This window comes from Leptodactylus fuscus, chromosome 3 (assembly GCF_031893055.1).
Source record: "Leptodactylus fuscus isolate aLepFus1 chromosome 3, aLepFus1.hap2, whole genome shotgun sequence".
In the NCBI taxonomy this organism is placed as follows: Eukaryota; Metazoa; Chordata; class Amphibia; order Anura; family Leptodactylidae; genus Leptodactylus; species Leptodactylus fuscus.
In genome coordinates this window covers 45,889,245-45,909,520 of record NC_134267.1, presented here as the reverse complement: position 1 = coordinate 45,909,520, position 20,276 = coordinate 45,889,245, and the positions used below count along the sequence as shown (strand labels likewise).

The window sequence follows — 20,276 nt, the reverse complement described above, 5'->3', positions numbered from 1 at the left end:
GGGCCGTATACGCTCCCATTGTTCTCAATGGGAGCCGGTACCGTATATGCGCCGCTATTTTGCGGCCGCCGCAAAATCACGGCCGCAAAATAGCGCCACGTATACGGTACCGGCTCCCATTGAAAGCAATGGGAGTGTATACGGCCCGCAAAAGCTCCTGCGGCGTCTGCGTGCCACATTACGTGCCAAAAGACATCTTGTGAACCCAGCCTAAGAGAATGCATGTAGCATTTAAACAGTGAGATCTTTTTGTTTGTTGCACTCTTAGGCCGGGCCCCACATTACGGTGCAAATGTTGCAGCAAAAATCCCTGCATTTTACAGTACCTACAGAGTGGATGGGATTCTGAGATTCTGTGGAATCCCATCCACACATTGCAGAAAAAAAATCTGCAACAGAAATACTGCAATTTCCAAAACGTCAGCATTTTTGCAACCCGCAGCATACCAGTTATACCTATGGAAACATTTCTGTATAGGTATAATAGAAGCAGTAAAATTGGATCCTCACTTTCTCTGTATTTTCTTCCGTTTTGAGGACATATCCCGCCTGCTTGTGCTTCTATTCATGGTCTCAGTGAACTGATGTTCCTGTGTTCGTACATATAAAAACACCTACAAACGTGTTTATGCTCTCTCTTATATTATGTGTCGAAAGAAATTAGAGATCAAGTTGAATAAATGGAAAATATCAAATTTTGTTTTAGGCGTCGGATGAACCATGTGGAGACTCTGGCCCCGAGACACCTAGTACAGTAACCGAGGTAGAGATGGATCTTGACAGCTATCAGGTTGCCCTGGAAGATGTCCTCACTTGGCTTCTCATGGCAGAAGACACTTTTCAGGAGCAAGATGATATATCCGATGATGTTGAAGAAGTCAAGCAACAATTTGCCACTCACGAGGTTAGCATTATTGAATATGCAGAGTAAAAGCAAGGTGGATTTTTTTTTTTATTTAAAGGGGAAATCTAGTTAATATGTTCTGCTAATATTTCTTGTTCTTCTATTACATTATGGAAATTAATATGACAATATTTCATTATTAATGCTCTGTAGTCTACTTTCACCCATTTGGAACTACTTAGAACTTTCTTAAACTTGAAATGTAGCACAATAACGTGACCTTCTTAAAGTATCTCTGACATATGACAACATACTTTTGTTAGATTGTTCTTATTAAACTAAATTGTCTTTTTGTTTTATCATATGCCTTTTGTGTTATCGTATGTTTTGCTAGGGCTAGTTCACACGTGAACAAAGGGGCGGATTTTGACAGCGGATTTCGCTTCAAAATCTGCCCCTTTACAATGGTGGTCTATGCAGACCACCGGGCTTTTTTTTTCCGCAAGCGGCGGGCTGCCGCTAGCGGAGAAGAGAAAGGACATGCCCTTTCTTCAGGCGGAAGCTCCGGCAGCTCCCTCCTATGTCGGCTCATTCATTTGATGGTCGCGGCAGGCGGGTTTTGACAAGAGAGATACGCGGCTCACCGCGTCTCTCTCCGTGTCAAAACCCGCGTGGGAAGTTCACGTGTGAACTGACCCTTATTGTCGTGTTCCTGTAAATTCAACCTATTGACAGCTTCCTGGTAGCTGTAACAAATTAATTCAAGAGAAACTGAGGCCTGGTTCACATCTACATTCGGTATTCCATTCGGGGAGTCGGCTTGGGGACCCTCGAACCGAATACCGAACTCATTAAAAAATGGTGAGCAATGAAAGCACAGGGACCCCATAGATTATAATGGGGTCTGAGTGTTTCCCGCGTGGAGTCTGCATGAATCATGTGGAGTGGACAGTAGTTCTTGAAGTACTTTTCTCTCTGCATGACGGAAAACACACGGACCCCATTATAGTCTATGGGGTCCATGTGCTTTCATTGCTCACCACTTTTTAATGTGTTCGGTATTCCGTCCCCAAGCAGACTCTCCCAACAGAATACCGAACGCAGACATGAACCAGGCCTGATATACAATGAGCAAAAAGTTATTGTCCATATATTACAAACCTGTTACATATCACAGATAAAAAAGCTGAAGCTTTGAGTTAAAAGGTTTGCACAACCCCATGAAATGACTTAAAAACAGTTTACAATTGTGTGAAATAACAAACCTCAACAATTCTCTGCCACTCTGTCGAAGAACGCTTCACCAGGCCTCTGCTGCTTTCAGTTCTCCGTACTACCGCGATGATACACTGACACAATATGTGACCTCTGCGACCACTCTTTGGCCACAGCAGTGATCTAAGTGGTGTGTATATGTAACAGTGTTTAACTACAGTGGTTACGTGTCATGTTGATATGGAGAGCTAGCACCTTTGTAATCTGCTTTAAAGAGAACCTTCAGCACCTTGACCAAATCCATCTACCTGTATCCAATATGTGCTGCTCCACTGACTCTTTCTCCAGCTTCTACCGTTCCTGAACAGTTGGTAGTTTTATCATATTCACACTTACTACTGTCACCCACTTGACGGTTCTGAGCATAAATGTACTGAAAATAGCCAAAATGATTGCTCTGCAACGGCTAGGGCAGGAGAAATAAATTCCAACTGTACCAGAAACAGTTGAGCTGCCCCTATTGAAGATGGAAAGATTTGGAATTGGACAAAGTGGTAAAAGGTCCTCTTTAAAACTAAGGCTCCATAGCGCAACACAGTTAAAAAATGCTTGGAAAATACATTGTGTGTCTCTCATTGCCATGTTTTTCTCAGCATTTTTCTTCTTCACTTAAATCTATAGGGAAAAGTTCTTGCAATTCTGCAGCTAAAATGAACACACCGCGGTTTTCAGAAAGGCGTGTGTTTTTGAAATCGCAACTTTTCCGCAATGTGTGGATGAGATGAATTAAATCATTTTGCTGGGACTGTAAAATACAATGTTTTGTTTTTTTTTGTTTCTGTTGTTTCCGCAGCAGACAAAAGCAATGTGTTTCTGCAACTAGGGGCCTTAGCCTAAATAAAATCTTAGGCTGCATGCACATGGAGTTACGCCGGGCATGCAGCCTTAGGCTGGGTTCACATGGGTTTTTTTTGGGCCAGAGTTTGATGCAGAATCTGCGTCAGAGTCCGGTTAAAAAAAACGCCTCTCATTGACTTCAATGGGACCTGTTCAATTGCGCAAAACTGCTAGCAGAAAAAAGAAGCGACCTGCCCTTTCTTGCCGCGGAGTCTACAGCGCGAACACTCCCTCCCGACTGGGCGCATTCATTTGGGCCTAATCCGAAGTGATATGCCACAACTGGATGCCGTTACACTACACCGGCATCCAGTCGCAGCGAGATGTTTTTAGGACCGAATTCTGAGGCGGCCTCCACCTCAAAATCCGTTCCCAAAATCCCTGTGTGTACCCAGCCTTAGGGTTAAATGTTCCCTTTAATTTCCTGTGTACAGGCGTGTTCATATTTTGCGCAGGTTGTTCTGAATGATTACCACGCATCAATTCATATTAAGAGAAGGTTACAAAGTTAAAGAAGGAGAAAAGAAGTCTTATTATATGCCAGACACTGTAACGGATGTTTTAGCACAGACATTTTTCTTAAGATGCAAACAAATAAGCCGTATATATAAAAATAACTTGTGGAAACCTCTTATCTAACCTCCTGCAAGTTTAAAGTCAGACGTTGCAGAATCTCTGCACTATATCTATTTTCTCAAGAATATTTTAAATAAAATGATGCTTAGAAAACACGACTCCTGCTATACGTGAGTGTCTTGGGGGTTCAGATTATACATTCTGCATCAGTATCTTAGGCTTTTCTGTGGATAATGTACACCTTTCTTCTATGACCTTCCTCTTCTTAAGGCTTTTATGATGGAGCTCACGGCACACCAGAGCAGTGTGGGCAATGTTCTACAGGCAGGAAACCAACTCATTGCTCAGGGTGACCTCTCGATCGATGAAGAAAATGAGATACAAGAGCAGATGACCTTGCTGAACTCACGCTGGGAAGATCTCCGTCTGGAAAGCATGCATAGACAGTCCAGGTGTGCTCCTTAGGTTTTAGCAGATAATGAACAGATTGCATATATTAAAAAGACCATAGCATAGCATCCTGTGCTCTAAAAGGCTTAAAGGGATTCTACCATTAAACTACCTTTTTTTCTAATGAACACGTCGGAATAGCCTTAAGAAAGGCTATTCGTCTCCTACCTTTAGACGTGGTCTCCGCCGTGCCGTTCCGTAGAAATACCGGTTTTCACCGGTATGCAAAAGAGCTCTCCACAGCATAGAGAGGCCACCCCAAAATGGCTGCCGGCTGGCTCCTGTATTGAACTGCAAGAGTGGCTACCCAAAAATGGCCGGCGGCCTGCAGCCATTTTTGGGTAGCCGCTTTTGCAGTTCAATACAGGAGCCGGCCGGCGGCCATTTTTGGGTAGCCGCTCTTGCAGTTCAATACAAGAGCCGGCCGGCAGCCATTTTGGGGTGGCCTCTCTATGCTCCTGTATAGAACTACAAGAGCAAGAGAAGCCAGAAGAGGCGGAGTTGCTGCAGAACAAGGAGGCGGCGCAGGAAAGAGCTCTCGGGCAGCAATGGGGATGCGTTCATCGGCCTTTCAGCGCTGGGGCCCGCCCTCATTGCCGCGGAGAGCTCTTTTGCATACCGGTTAAAACCAGTATTTCTACGGAACGGCGCGGCGGAGACCACGTCTAAAGGTAGGAGACGAATAGCCTTTCTTAAGGCTATTCCGACGTGTTTATTAGAAAAAAAGGTAGTTTAATGGTAGAATCCCTTTAACTCAGTCCAAGGGAACTTAAAGGGGTTACCCACTTTGGACAACCTCTTTATAGTAGAAGGATCCCTAAATACAATTAGTATTTAATTCCCTGTAGCGCCACCACAGGTGAAATAAAGCAATACACAGTGCCCATGTTTTTACATGAGTTATCATTCCAAAAAATCTATGTAACAGCTATTTTGCATTGCGACAATTAACATTCATTTCATATATGGCCACTATTTATTTTAAATGGGCAATGGCCATCCTGTGCAACGTGCAGAACATGTATTGGTTTTATTTGTAACAAATTAACGTTTGCAAATTAAATCTAGAAAAAAATAGCAACTTTATTTATTTGATAACATCAAATTAGATTACTCCAATATAAAATAAAAAATGGAGCCTACACAGAATGGAAGCAACTACTGGGTTCCTGGAACCAGTGCAAAAATAAAAAAACGGGGGAGTAATCTGTTAAGTACTAACCAGTACAGGGATACACACAGTTCTACACTTTAATGGGAAATCCTTAAATAAATAGACTAAAATGCAGCTTGTAAGCATATATTATTACACATAGAGGAAGTTCCAGGAGCCCAAGTGAATGCCCAACACTTGTTTCGCCAGATGGCCTTGTCTGGGGTTGGTAGTGAAAAAGGCAGGCGCGATATTAGAAGCCCAGGTAACCAATCAGAACATAAATATACACATTAAAATAATGAAATGGGTTATTTGCTTTCTCAAATTGATGGTGTATCCTTAGAACAGGTCACCAATATTATAACCAAGACCCCTGCAGATCAGTTGTGAGAATGGGGCTCCTGCTAATGTTTATATCCCAGGACCTGCACTTTTCACTCACTGTATATTTTGTAGCGATAGGTTTTATAGACATTCATGGATCAGTGCTGCAGTACCAAAACCCACTGCTGCAAATTGTGTGACAGCACAATTTTCAGGAGCCACGCTGCCCCCAAATAGCTGATCTACAAGGATCTCCTAAGGTTAGGCCAACAAAGGTTAACTATTTTAAATATGGGAGCTGGACATTGTATATGAGGAATACATCGTACCAAAATGGCCATGGCTTATGGACAATGGTTGTCTTCTTGAGACAATCCCTTTAAACAAGAACTAGGCCATAAATATGCATGAATGATGTATGTTGTAATTAATTCCCAGAATGCACTGCACTTTTACTACAGAACTGTATTGTACAGACATGCCTAGTGCAAGGTGAAATTCTCGCTTGCAGCGAGCAATTAGCTGTAGAGATCTTATCTAAAAAAAAAAAAAATTCTTGTTTTACCTGGTATAACCTGTTTTCATGTTATTTCTTTTTTCTTGGAAGACTGCATGAAGTGTTGATGGATTTGCAAAGAAAACAACTGGACCAATTGTCTGACTGGCTGACTGTCACGGAAGAGCGAATTCGCAAGATGGATTTGAAGTCCTATGGTGAAGATTTTGAGGCCTTTAGAAAACAGATTGAAGAACATAAAGTGAGCAAACTATAGTAATGAAAATAGTTTAATATGTAAGACACTTTGGTGACCATTTGAGAATACACAAGGGGAACCGAGTATTACCTTCTATATACGGTAATGTTATAAACTCTAAAACTTTAGCAGACCAACCTCAGAGGACAGGTTGTTTCATGACAGTCTGTGCTCTGTATCCAAATTATATACTATCATATCCTATTGACATGTTATACGATACAGTGATTGCAAGGAATCTTACAAGAAGCTATGGAATTCTGAATTTTAACACTCCAGGAAAAAAAAAACTATTTTAATAATAAAACTATATTAAAATATGGTTTGTATATGCAGTTTAAAGAGGCTGTTAAAGGGGACCACCACTAACTACAACTATGGGCATCCTGTAATAGGTGCTGCTCCCCTAATTCCAGCAGATTTTGAATTTTTTTTTCTACTACTGTATCTCTGTGTATGGTATACATATAGTATGTCACTGAGCCAGACCTCACAGCATCAGTAAACATAACTCGGCTTTATATGGTTTCTAAAGTTAAAGAAGACCTTTCAACTAGGGTTGAGCAATCGTGTTCGGAAAAGATCGGATTCCGATCGGCGATCGAGAAAATTTCACGATCGCGATCGGAATTCCGAACACAATCTTTTTAGGTGGGATCGAGATCGGTGATTATTTCCCACAATGCTTTTCTACTGGCCAAGCATTGTGGGAAAAGCTAACAATATTAGCCTTCACACTGAGCATACGCTCCGCTCATTCTGAGCAGAGTATATACTCAGTGTGAAGGCTCCACTGCGGTTCCATAGGAATGGATGGAAGCAGCCGGCACACAGCCTTAACCCCCTGCACGCCGGCTGCGTTCATTCATTCTAAAGGGAGACTAGCTAACATCTCTAGTAGCTACTTACCTGCAGAGATGGCTGGTCCGGTGCACGGTGTTCTCGTACTTCTTCGCCTCGCTGCCCCCGCCTCCCTTGTTAGTGTTAAAGAGCTAGGAAGAAGGCGGGGCTTGTGACTTAGGAGAGTGTGGGCGGGTACAGGGCGGGGAGACGTGACGTCTCCCCTCCCAGTACCCGCCCACACTCTCCTAACCCGCCCACACTCTCCTAACCTGGGAGGCAGGGGGCAGCGAGGCAAAGAAGAACAAGAACACCGGGCACCGGACCAGCCATCTCTGCAGGTAAGTGGACACCAGGGGGACTAAGTAGTCAGAGGATTAAAAAAAAAATCCTCTGGCCACTTAGTGATTAAAAAAAATCACTACACAGCGTGGATTCTAACAATTAAAGAGTTCAATTGTTAGATTCCATGTTGTATAGTGAATAGGATTGTTTTTACAATCTGATCTCCGATTAGTAAAAAAATTCCATAGACTTGCATTGGGATAGGAATTGGGATCGAGATTGGGTTTGAATGAAAAATGATCGGAAATCGGATTTCAAAATCGATCCTAAAAAGTCAAGATCGGCTCAACCCTACTTTCAACCCTTCCACCAAATCCTATTCTTTGCATCCTATAGTAGCTGCTGCAGCACTGAATCTGGTGAGATTACATTTTTTCTCTAGTCCCCACCATTCCTGAGCAATCAGTTCAGTTAGTTTCAGCGACCAATATTCTAATGATGATCTCTATTGTCAAGTGGGTGTTCTCAGCCAGAACAGACAAGGATGTCCTCTTTAACTTTACAAACCATGTTTTTGTTACTGATGTCAACTCTGGCTCATTGCCACAACATACGCTACCTTTACAGATACAGTAGTAGCAGAACCAATAAATTGCATGTCTCTTAGTATGGTAGCTTACAAGAATATCGGAGCGGTTATTGATTATTTGGTATTTTTTGTTGCTTTTTATTATTTACTTGTTGTTCCACAGATTTTAATATTATCCTATGATCTGTTTGCTAGAAATTGCAGAATGACCTGGAGGCAGAGCAAGTTAAAGTTAACTCTTTAACCCACATGGTGGTTATCGTGGATGAAAACAGTGGTGATGGAGCTACAGTCGCACTAGAAGCACAGCTGCAGGTAAGCCATATAGAGATGGTGAGAATGTACAATGCCTTGGAGAGTGTGACATTACAAATCCTCTTCTGGATGGAGAGGCCCCCAAAATGTATAGAAAGTACTTGATATATCTGATAAGGTCAGAGGCCGTGGTGTCATCATCCTAAATAGTAAGGCTGAGTGCCAGCAGTAAGGAAATGACACCAGACACACAATGTTGGTATTAGTTCCTCTCTCAGCTGAGTTTCTGGGGTTCCACTTTTTATTATTTATTAATACCATTCATAGTGGATAGGGGAATATCTAGAAAGGAGGGAATCTCACAAATTGAGTTGTTGCATCTTGTTTCAGTGCCACACTAGAACTAAAATTTTAGCACAAACCTATACTTGCTCACAGCAGGCATGAATGCTATTTGCTGTCTTTAGCACAGCCCATGATTTGCCCCATATATTAATAGGCGGACACCTCTTAATAAATTTGCCGCATGTTTCCCTGCCTATAGTCTTAATAAATCTCCCGCTTTGTCTTTTCTTCATTTGCAGTTTTGCTGTGTTTAGTGGATGTTGTGCACTTTTGTGAAGGTTCAGTGACTTGCTTGTTATTTTACTATAGCTGAAGTGCTGAACTTGTGTTTGTATAGGAAACAATGTAATTTACATTCCCTTAGTGTTTATCTATGCAGCACAAACATGGATAAAGCCTATGTAACCAGGCTGGAGCTGTAATCTTCATCCTAATGGAAACAATAGGTGAAAAAGCGACAGGAGGAACACTGCTGGATTTGACATCATGTGTACTTTGCTTACCCTTTTTTTATACGTTACAGAGTTTTTCCCATTAAGAGGTCAAAGATATTCTAAAAAAGTCTGAAAATGTAGAAAGCTAAATGCTAGCTTTTATCATATTTTTATTAGATCTTAAAGACGTGACATTCCATTTACGTCCATCTCAGTGTCTGGATGAAGTAACTGGACACATCCAATTCAGAATTGGTTGGAGTCCGAACGCCAGTCTAAGGGGTAGTTCACATGGAGTAAACTGGCGTGTAATTTTACACGTGTAAAATAAGACTCCCGTTGACTTCAGTGACCTTTTTTTACACGTGTAAAAAAAACCCCAAAATACACATCAAAATATACGTCAAAATACACGTGTAAAATGTAATTGAAGTCAATGGGAATTTTATTTTACACGTGTAAAATTACACGCCAAAATACACGCCAGTTTACTCCGTGTGAACTACCCCTTACAATGGTGGGGAAGGGGCTCATATCCTTATTCCAGGGATGGAGATCGGAGCAGCCCCCAATAACGCCTATGTTAAAGCATACACATCAGGGAGAGTGTGTGCCTACATAGGCGTACGGAGACTTACAAGTCATTCCTGCTCCACTAGGGATTCTGGGTAAAAAATATGCAAATCTATTCTCCAGGATGTAATTAGGAGAACAGTGCACTCTGTGTGCTGCCCTCTAGAGGGCAGCATCCTTAACATCATGCATGACTCAGTTAATAAGCCTATTATCACGATGCGGATTTAATTGCCAAATTAGTATATCTATTCCAAAAGGAACAGATTCCCAGCTATGGACAGCGCTGTTTCGGTCTTTTGGACCTCCTCAGCATAGCGCAGGGATACTGATTTGGCAGAGTGAGAGACTATAGACCAGGGTCAGGGGATAATCATATACATCAGGGAGAGTGTGTACCTACATAGGCAGTACAGAGACTTACAAGTCATTCCTAGTCACATAGCTATTATATGCCACCAATGTCTCTATAACTACATACTCAATAGTAAAAATCAGCCATTTATAAAGACTTATGGCTCTACTTGTGAAACTAAAACAATCTGTCTGTTAAATGTATACAGAAAAACAGCTTTAGTGTTTATTTTAATTTTTATATGTATCTGTATGTTATAATTTTCATTGTAACCATTAAATGTCGCGGCGGAAGCTTCCGAACACTTCACTAAGTCCTATTTTATCTCTTTGCTTCTTGACATTGATAACCTCCTGGTTTCTGGTTTTTCCTTTTTAAATGTGTCAGATTTTGTCCCATTTCAACCAATAATTATTTTCTCCTTTTATATGTGTACACATTTTGTCTGAAATAACAATTTGAGACACTTTCAATTGAATGCATTAAAGTAAACAATTTATATAGGAAGCGGAGCATAAAATTCTATAAATATAGTCGTCTGCTGGATAGCAGTTTATAGATAATTTGTTTTATAATGAGTTTTTGTAAATAACACAGAACTGTGTAGCTATTGGGGGTAGACAGCAATTCCTTTGTGAGGCATATTTAGAATTAGTCTATCCTTTTCTGTAGAATATAGCTCATGTCCTTCTTTGATAAACGCCTGTACATTGCAAATACTTTTTGCAGAAGGTGAGATGTTTTATTTACATCTATAGGGACACCTGTCTATGTATTGTCATATGTGTGATTAATATGTATTACTGGCTAGCGAGACCGTCTCACAAGAAACATTTATTACAGTCATCCAGAAGAAGTTTGCTTCTTGGAAGGAGGAACATTAAAAAAAATTATGGCAAAGACCAGTACACCCCCACAAAAGACATGATTAGTTACATGATTTCCTTAATATTATACAACTTTCATATCTAAACATTGGATATTTTCGGTACTTGTACCACCATTACTAAGTTCTATGTTGTTTCTGTGATTGGGACATTTGGCCACACAAGCGATCCAGCAAACAATTGTACAGATGGCCATTTCCCGAAGAATATCGCATGTATATGGATATCTGTAGTGTGTGTATGGTTGTAAGACATATCCCTAAATATTTTTATTCTTCATTACAGAGACTTGGAGAGAGATGGGCAGCAGTTTGCCGCTGGACAGAGGAGCACTGGAGTAAGCTGCAAGGGATCCTTATACCCTGGCAGAAACTGTTAGAAGAGCAGGTAAGTAAGGGTGCAGTCACACGGAGTAACGTGCCGCGTGACCTGGCACGTATATGCTGTGTGAGATTTTGAGTGCTGTATACGCTCCCATTGATTTCAATGGGAGTTAGTCTAGCATACGCCTGCTTATTTTGTGGCTGCGATTTTGCGGCCGCAAAATAACGCGGCGTATATGATACAGGCTCCCATTGAAATCAATGGGAGCGTATACGGCGCTCAAAAACTCACACGGCATATACGTGCCAGGTCACGCGGCACCTTACTCCGTGTCAGTGCACCCTAAGGAAGTAGAAAATGTTATGGGGATAGAAATATGAATTGATGAAAGAAATCATTGGGAATACATATATCATATATTATAACAATTAATGGTATCTTATACATCTAGTGAAAACAGAAGCTATGACACCAGTGCAAACAAACCTAACAATAATCTTAAATGTGTTATTTATGCAAATAGGCAATATTCTAAAAGTTGAAGTTTCATACTTCTTATAGTATTTAAGAGGCTCCCTGATCTTTTATTATGGAGCTTGCCATAGGATTTCTGGGGACCCCAAGTCAGTTTGTCCACTCACAAGGTAAAGCTGGACATACACTTTCAAAAGCCGTCGGTGCGATGAGCTGGTTTAGCCAAGTGCAGAAGGTATTTACACTGAAGAGATGGGTCGGGATCTTAGACAAGTGTAGTACCCTATGGGTATGGTTAGCTCTCATTAGCTGAAGACGGGCCCACTTATAACTGTCGAGGAGAGGCGGCCACAGCCAAAGAAGAATAGGACATGGCTACTAGCCTTCATTGCAGCAACTGGTGAGGAGTTCAGTGTGTCTAGTAAACTATGTTGTGGGACTGGGTCTGTCCTTTGGATCTGTGTAGTATATCAGTAAGTATTGGGTAATGCTAGGTTCACACTAGCGTTCAGCAGTCCGTTCTGTGGTTTCCGTCTTCTGCATGCAGAAGACGGAAACCTGTCAGACCGGGTCCGGCTGTGAGCGGCGGTGAGCATTTTATGCTCTACGCCGCAAAACCGTTTTTTTAAAAAAAATCAGACACAGAGTACTGCATGTCCGACTCTATGTCCGATTTTAAAAAAACGGTTTCGCGGCGGAGAGCATAAAACGCTTACCGCCGCTCACTGCCGGACATCTTTCAAACCCATTCAAATGATGGGCTTGAAACATGCCGACAGGTTTCCGTCTCCTGCCTCTGTTTTGTGCAGGAAACGGAAACCTGCAGAACGGAGACCAGGCGCAGATGTGAACGAGCCCTGACATGGTACAGAGATATTTTTCCTTATCCTAATCCAATTCTAGATTCACGCCTGAATTTCGGTGGAATCCCTATCCACTTAAAAAACGATTAACTTCGGAAAGCTGGTGAATCATCATGGGGTCCACCAGGTTTCCACTTGAAATGGGAGGAGTCCTTCTTAGGCGGAAAGGGAGACGGCGCCTCCGAATGGTCACCCAACTACGGTGTGACTGTAGCCTGTCTTTTCCTCTGTAATACCATTCTTTACACCGCAGCAGGTTTTTTTTCCCCAGAAATGTTTCTTAGAATCCTGTGTTTTTCCCCAGTAGGAAGTCATTGACTATTGTGCTGAATACTGTTACCAGAAATAGAGTATACTTTATTACGAGCAAATGAAACACCAGTGGTACAATAAAGATATTCACCTATAATGAAGCAGTAGATCATCGATTTGCTTAGTTTATTGATATTGTGCCCTCAAAGACCTAACTAATAGGATATTATCTCCTCAGAACCTGTTCAAGGTGTGGCTAAGTGAGAAGGAAGAATCTTTGAGTACAGTCCAGCGGAGTAACTTCAAAGACCAGGCCGAGCTCAGTGCGAATGTGAGGAAGTTGGCGGTGAGTGCAGTATTTGTGTTATGTGAAGAATCTGGTGACGTCCATGTAGATAAGACAAGGAAAGACACACGCTTGAGGGAAGCGAGCCTTCACCATGAAGACAGCAGATTACTGTCAGTGTGTGCATCCTTTCCTGTCATTCATTGCCATTCATTTCCTTCGACTCTGAAAAGATTGAGAGTAAACAAATGGCTTTGTCCTTCTTTATCCCATTTAATTACATTTTCTGTACATTTTACTTGTCAATGCATACAGTCAAAAACACTGATGGAAAAGGGAATAGACCGTGTGCTTTAAATAGCAATAATCCTCTATTGACATAACATTATATCGAACCGTATACTTTGTATTTTTTATTAGCTTTAACTCTTCTTGTTCCAGAAACCATAATTATTATTTTAGGAAATTCCCATCTTAAGGATATTTCCAAAAAATGAAACTCTGCCTTGTAGCCCCCTAATAGGGCTGCGTGAGGATAGAGATTGCTGGCATGGTGCTAGAAACAATATGGTTCCTGGTTTCCAAAATATAGTTCAAGTATTTTTTATGGTAAAGTGTTTGTATTTAGGAATGTTATAAAAATTGAGAACCCCAAAGGGATTATCTGTTTCAGAGCTCTGGGAGAATTGACCAACCCTTTTCATCTGTACATATGAAGGGACCCCGACCCTTATTTTATTTCTGTATAGTCTTCATGGATTTAAGGTTTCTTCCACATGTAAAAGGGTGATCTCAATAGTAACAATATTACTACAGTTTCTAATAGATTATTTCCTACTTTAATACAAAATGGACCTCTTCTGTTAAGGAGTCAAACACCTACAATAGCTGTGGATTGAACATTCATTTGCGGATGGCTATCTGTCCCGAGCTTGCATATGGCTTTACTGGGAAGAGGGGATAATGTCCGTACCAGACACCTTTTGGTAACAGTTCATCTTCCCTAAAAACAAAAGGATCTGGCATTGAAATTTCTGATCCTTCCTTGACATCATTTGTTGCGGAAGAGTCTGGAGACCCTATACACGTGACATATTCATCGCTCACCACTGAAATTAGTTTATATGTGTATGCGCGCCTTAAGGATCTTTACCTGTAATTGTTTTTTTTGCACACGTCTTCAAAGATCCATGTTTATGTGCAGCAGATCAGAACTGCGAAGTGCATGAGATCCTCAGGACATTTATACTGGGCCACCCAGTGATCTCTATGGATAGACCTTTCTGATGTTAAAAGCCATATGTCTTTCTTTCAGAGTTTAAAAGAGGAACTGGGAATGAAGAGACAAACTTTTGACCATTTACATGAGTTAGCCCGGGAGGTAGTAGTTCTTATTGGCAATGGGAAAGCATCTCAGAAACTGAAGAGCGATATGGAAGATCTTGCTCAGCGGTGGGATGGATTGGTGCATCTTTTGGAAGACTACACTAACCAGGTAATTCTGATAAAAGAGCTATCTATTTACAGTGTACACGAAATTAATGAACCAAAGATTCCTATATTCCTCTTTTTTAATCCAATTAAAAAATCAGTTTTTACTCTACCAATTACCCTTTGCTTCTTTTCCAAATTCTCAGACTATTGGCCTTTGATGATGGCACCCCAACATGAATGTGTGACAGGTGCTGCCAACCACTGGCCATAGCAGTGAACTTAGCACTTATCACCCCTACCAATGCCCACTGGGAAACCCCTGGTTTTCCCTATCTGTGAGACTGAGTGGTGTTTGAGCATGCACTCCATTGCTCCATTCAAACTCCATGGGAGTCAGAATATCGGAGAGGTGATAAATGTTTAAATCTCGAGTACTCCTTTAGGCCCCATGTAGCAAAACGCAGCAAAAAATAAATAAAAAAGGCTGGGGGGAAAAAAAAATGGGGCAATTGCAATTTTTTTTCGCAGCGTTTTTCATTGCATTTTCTGTCCCTATTATACACATACGGAAAATGCCACCGTTTCCGTAGGTATAATTATCATGCTGTGATTTTCAAAATGCTTTCTATGGTGGATCAGTAGTTAGCACTGCAGTCTTGCAGTATTGGAGTCCTGGGTTCAAATCCAACCAAGGATAACATCTGCAAGAAATTTGTATGTTCTCCCTGTGTTTGCTCCCACACCCCAAAAGACATAGGGAAAAAAAATGCTTGATACAGATTTTTTTATCTGCAATGTGTGAGTGAGATTATCCAGAATCCGATCCACTTTGCAAGTACTGTAAAAGGCAGCATTTTTTTGCCGTGGTGTTTTCGCCAACACGCTGTGTTTTTCATAACATGGGGCCTTGGCCTTAACTAACCTTCATCTGAGCAAACTGGGGATGCGATAGGAAAATAAGAAACTGCAGAGGACACTTTAAGGACACGCTTTCCATAGAGAGATCAGAGTATCATTCTTGTTTATCTGTTTTAGGTCACGGAGTCAGTCAGCAGCTTTGGCGTGACGCAGATTTCCAGGAAGGTTATTACTGAGACTGTGACTGTGAAAGAGCACACTAGTGTTCATGTAATCAAACAAGAACTCCCCCCTCCACCTCCACCCAAGAAACGCCAAATGTACCTTGATGTTGAGGAGAAGAAAAAGTGAGTCTCAACATAACAAGTAGTTTTGCAGGAGCATTTATTTTCCTTTGTATTTTTTCTCAAAATTGATTTTTTTTCCAGACTAGAGGTTGAAAATTGTTAGCAGTTTATTTCTTTAAAATGTATTTTTTTTGCATTGTGGTACTGTCACAAAAATCAGTCTGTGTCCCAGTCTAATTTCTTTGCCTTAAAGTCAGGTTCATAGGGTGACATAGCATAGCAGTATGCCTATGGAGTGCACAAGGAAATACGCTTCCTCCAGATATGGCATTATCCTAGTTCGATTGGAAACTATGGCCTCAATGTTAACCTCTGAGTGACTGCTACTAATATATAGTGACCAAGCCGACATACTTTAAGATGAGGGGTCACCCTGTTCATGACCGAGAGAAGTTTTCTCTGCATTATTTCCATTTCACATGTAAACTGCAGCATTCTTTTCTTGGGACAAATTTTTGTAACAATTATAAATTGCCTATCATGTATTATGATATAAAACCGTAGAGTTTCAGTAGACACTGCACCTTCAACAAAGATTGTATACAAGTAAGTGTAAGGAGCTTTGTAACTTATAAGAAGATAGATCCTTTCCCCACTCGGGCTCCTTTCTTCCTCCCCTTCCCTCCTAAATGGCTCGCTCATTGTGAATTCCCTTCTAGGTGTGTACAAAAAGAAAAAAACATGGCCTGCACATCCCAACCTTATACATTGATCTAGTGCTTCTCAGCAAATTTTACAATGCCGAACATGAGGTTCTTAGTATACATATTGATCAATGTGCATAAGCCCATAGCCACTTCACGGCGACCTTTTTATAGTGGATCCCTACTCTACTGGGTGCGGCGCTGCACAGCGACCGCCACAACCACAAACCGTTTTTGCACAATTCCCTTCTAGGGTTAAGGCCCTACGTAGCGAACGCAGCCAAAAACTAAGTTTTTACTTTGCATACTTTTTACCTCTATTATACCTATAGACCCGAATTGACATTCTACGATTGACATTCTACGATTTTCAAAAACGCGAGTGTTTTTGAATAGAGATGAGCGAACACTGTTCGGATCAGCCGATCTGAACATTACGCACCCATAGAAATGAATGGAAGCACCTGGCACGTACACTTTGCCGGCGGCCGGTCGCCGTGCCAGGTGCTTCCATTCATTTCTATGGGTTCGTGCTGTTCGGATCGGCTGATCCGAGCAGTGTTCGCTCATCTCTATTTTTTAACTCACAGCTTTTCTGCTGCAGATTTTTTTCTGCAATGTCTAGGTGGGATTAGCTAGAATCCCATCCATTTTGTAGGTAATGTAAAATGCAGCGGTTTTTGGGGCTGCGTTTTTACAAACATGTGGCCCCGGGAGATGTGTTGGGCTATCAGTTAGCATAGGGATCAAATTACATGCTGATACAGGAGGGTGAGGATGAGCCCAGTGAGCAAGAGAAGCTGAAACAAGCAGGCATATGCTGCAGCTAATAGTAAGTTTTGCATCTCCTGTTTTTTCCTGTGCTATCCATGGGAGATATTTTAGCAGTAAGTCTTTGCCCACCAGCCCAGAGAAAGCTGAGAATCAAATATAGAGTCTGTGAACAACTAAAATTTTGGCTGCAAGTCATATAATGGCCAGAAATGGGTATGCTTTAAGGATTTGGTTTTTTTTAAAAAAAAACAACTGTATTATTAGCTCCTTTAATTTCCTGTCTGGTGAGTGTCAATATATGGGTGATATTTTATACAAGTGTTTGTTTTAGAAGAGAATATTTCATGATTTGGTGCGCCTTATGCCCGTGGCCTTGTGTCTCTGCACAGGCTCTGATCACAATATTCTCGCTATTGTTCACCAATGGTCACCGTATTTAAAGTTTCTTACACCGGTTTTGTGCAAGAGGAAAAGTTTCTGATTTAAACATCTTGTTGCATAATGACTTACATTTTTCATATTTGTTCATAGGTTTGACAGGGAATCTGCTGAGCTGTTGAATTGGCTGATTAAATCCAGGGCTATGATTCTGTCAGCGGAGATCAGTAACTATAGAAAGATTAGAGAGACCTCAGACATAAAAGACATGCTAAAGGTAAAAGGAGAAGTGGGAAGGAAATGGTCATGAATGAGGGCTTTGTCTGTGATATGCTTTGTAGCAGCTGGAGGTATGATCTATAATCTGGCCGTCCAACTCATTAATAACCACATGCCCTTAGATCAAAGTGCTTTTTGGCTACCCATTTTATCATAGTGGCTGTAATGAAAATATCTTCTCTCAGTATAAATATTAATAAGATTTTTGGAAATGTTAGATATAAAAATGCCTATGAATTTAGGGTAGCTTACAGATTTGCAAATTTTTACCATATCCTATGAGTATTCATTCCAGCAATATTTTCTAACAAGCTTATATTTTTTGCACGTGAAAAGATCTTTTTCTTGTTCACAGAAGTCTTTTATTTGCCCTTTGTTTCTATAACGTAGATAGGGCCGTTGTATAAGGTGTCCATGGATATTAGTAATTCGCTGTCCAAATCTGATGATTTGGGATTGCCTATCTCCTAGCATTGTCTTCTCTAATGTGGAGTAAATATGATTCGGACTGGTTGGACATTCTTGATGTCGTCTCTTCTAGTTTAAGTGATATCTGAAGTGTCTGACAACTCATTATCCTTTCTTAGGGTAAGTTCACACTGAGTTTTTTGGACCGGAACCTGAGGCCTCCGACCTCCTTCCGGTCCAAAAACGAGTAGCCATGACTGAACGCACTGCTCAGGCATCCAGTCGCGCACTCCGCTCCGGATTAGGCCCAGTGAATGGTCAGGAGGAGGGAGTGTCTTCAGGCCTGAAGAATGAGCTTCTCGCTTTTTTTTCCGGGAGCCAGAACAAACCGGCTCTTGGAAAAAAGACCTGAGCGGCTCCCATTGATTACAATGGGAGCTGTCTTTTTGGTCAGGATTTTAAGGCGGATACGGCCTCAAAATCCTGACCAAAAATCTTCGTGTGAACTTACCCTTAGCCATCAATAAACTAGTATATTTAAGCATGCATGTTGATAGTTAAAGGGGTTTTCTGGGACTAAGAAAATGTATTTAAAGGCAGCTGGGAATCTGTTTCTTTTGGAATAGAAATACTAATTTGGCAGTAAATCCCGCGTCATGTCAGTAGGCTTATTAACTGAGTCATGCATGCTGTTAAGGGGGTTGTCCCTAGAGGGCAGCATACAGAGGCACTGTTCTCCTAATTACATCCTGGAGAATAGATTTGCATATTTTTTAACCAAACTTAACTGGACACCCTTATGTGTTTTTGGACATTTTTACCATTTACTGATGATAAAAAATCCATACCTTTTGCACACATGCATCTACCCTACTGCCATCCCATCTTTATACATAAAACCCTTCCCTCGCTCACATATCCAGTGGAGGCAGGGAGAGGCTTGAAGAGTTAAAATAAATAAATAAATAAATGGGTTTGTCTACCTGTCCTTAATGGACAGCAAAGAAAATCTGCAATCTGACTGTTAATATCTATGTAATATCTAGATTCTAGAGAAAGAAAGAGCTGACAGGACTCCCAGATATAAGGAACTTGTTACTACCGGACAATCTTTATTGGAGCTGTGCAAGCAAGGTAAGATCATTTTATATACACTCTACAGCCTGGGCTAGTCTTCCAGAAAGCAAAATCTAGAGCAGACATGTCCTGCGCCTGCCAGTTAGAGGGGATGTCCAGGACCAACCACTGTGGATGGGGAAGGTGTAAGATATATAAAATCAAAGTATATTCATCTGTCTCATGTCAGGGCTTTGATGCTGCTCCACATGACCGCTGACACCAAACAGTGACCTCAGGGTTTCTGGTAAGGGTCTTATAACATATGTAAGTGAAGTCATCAGTCCCTCTCCAGCAACTGCGTAGGCCACTGATTGGTCTCGGCGGTGACGTATGGTGCAAGACTTCTGGCATCCAAGCCCTGACTCAAGATAGAGCAAACAGTAGAGGCAGACGATGGAGTGGGTACAGGGACAGGTATTCTTTTATTTTGCACCTTCCCCAGCCTCCACAGGCCCGATCTTCACCCCTGTGCAGTTGTACTGGCTGTATTTCCCCTCCTGATCCTATACAGTGAGCAAACGGTTTCATATGCTAAATGGTCACAGAGTGCCCTATGTGTCTCAATGCAAACCATGGCTATTATTTTGGAATCGGAATCCCTGTGTACTAACAATCTGAACTTTTTTGAGGAGTTTGTAGGCATGCAAAAGGAGATGTAAAGGTCAAGCACTGATCTTTAGACCTTTTAGTAGATATCTTTATTCACCCCAATGTTATTTTATCTGCTTTGCCTATTTCGCTTTGTTGCGTCGATCCTCCTAGCTGATGCTTACTGATTTTCCATTTAATAACATTTATTATTATCTGGGGCATCTCCAGCAAGGGAGACTTTTTAGAATGGTGGCAATGTCAATGCTTAGTCGCCAGCTAATGTTTGGCTGTAAAAATTGTATGGCGATATAATTGGTCTTCTACACCCTGAATCCTCCAATTAATAGGGATATGGGGTAGATAAATGAACGAATTGCCCTTTAGTGATTTCTAGCTATGTTTCCGTAGTGCTCAGTATTTGTGCGGGTATGACCGCTTCTTCTAAGCCAGTCATTGTATCCCAGT

The 20,276-nt window shown here is 41.3% G+C and overlaps 1 protein-coding gene across 3 annotated transcripts in view; it reads left to right on the top strand.

Annotated features, from left to right (window-relative positions):
• UTRN (utrophin) overlaps positions 1–20,276 on the top strand; it is a 497,025-nt gene that overhangs the window by 95,680 nt on the left and 381,069 nt on the right. For all 3 annotated transcript variants that reach the window (XM_075267488.1, XM_075267486.1, XM_075267487.1), the window contains 10 exons: positions 707–904; positions 3,803–3,984; positions 6,070–6,220; positions 8,127–8,246; positions 11,066–11,167; positions 12,932–13,039; positions 14,295–14,474; positions 15,449–15,618; positions 17,568–17,691; positions 19,148–19,235. In XM_075267488.1, the coding sequence (XP_075123589.1) occupies positions 707–904; positions 3,803–3,984; positions 6,070–6,220; positions 8,127–8,246; positions 11,066–11,167; positions 12,932–13,039; positions 14,295–14,474; positions 15,449–15,618; positions 17,568–17,691; positions 19,148–19,235 (1,423 nt within the window). The remainder of the gene's footprint in view (positions 1–706; positions 905–3,802; positions 3,985–6,069; positions 6,221–8,126; positions 8,247–11,065; positions 11,168–12,931; positions 13,040–14,294; positions 14,475–15,448; positions 15,619–17,567; positions 17,692–19,147; positions 19,236–20,276) is intronic.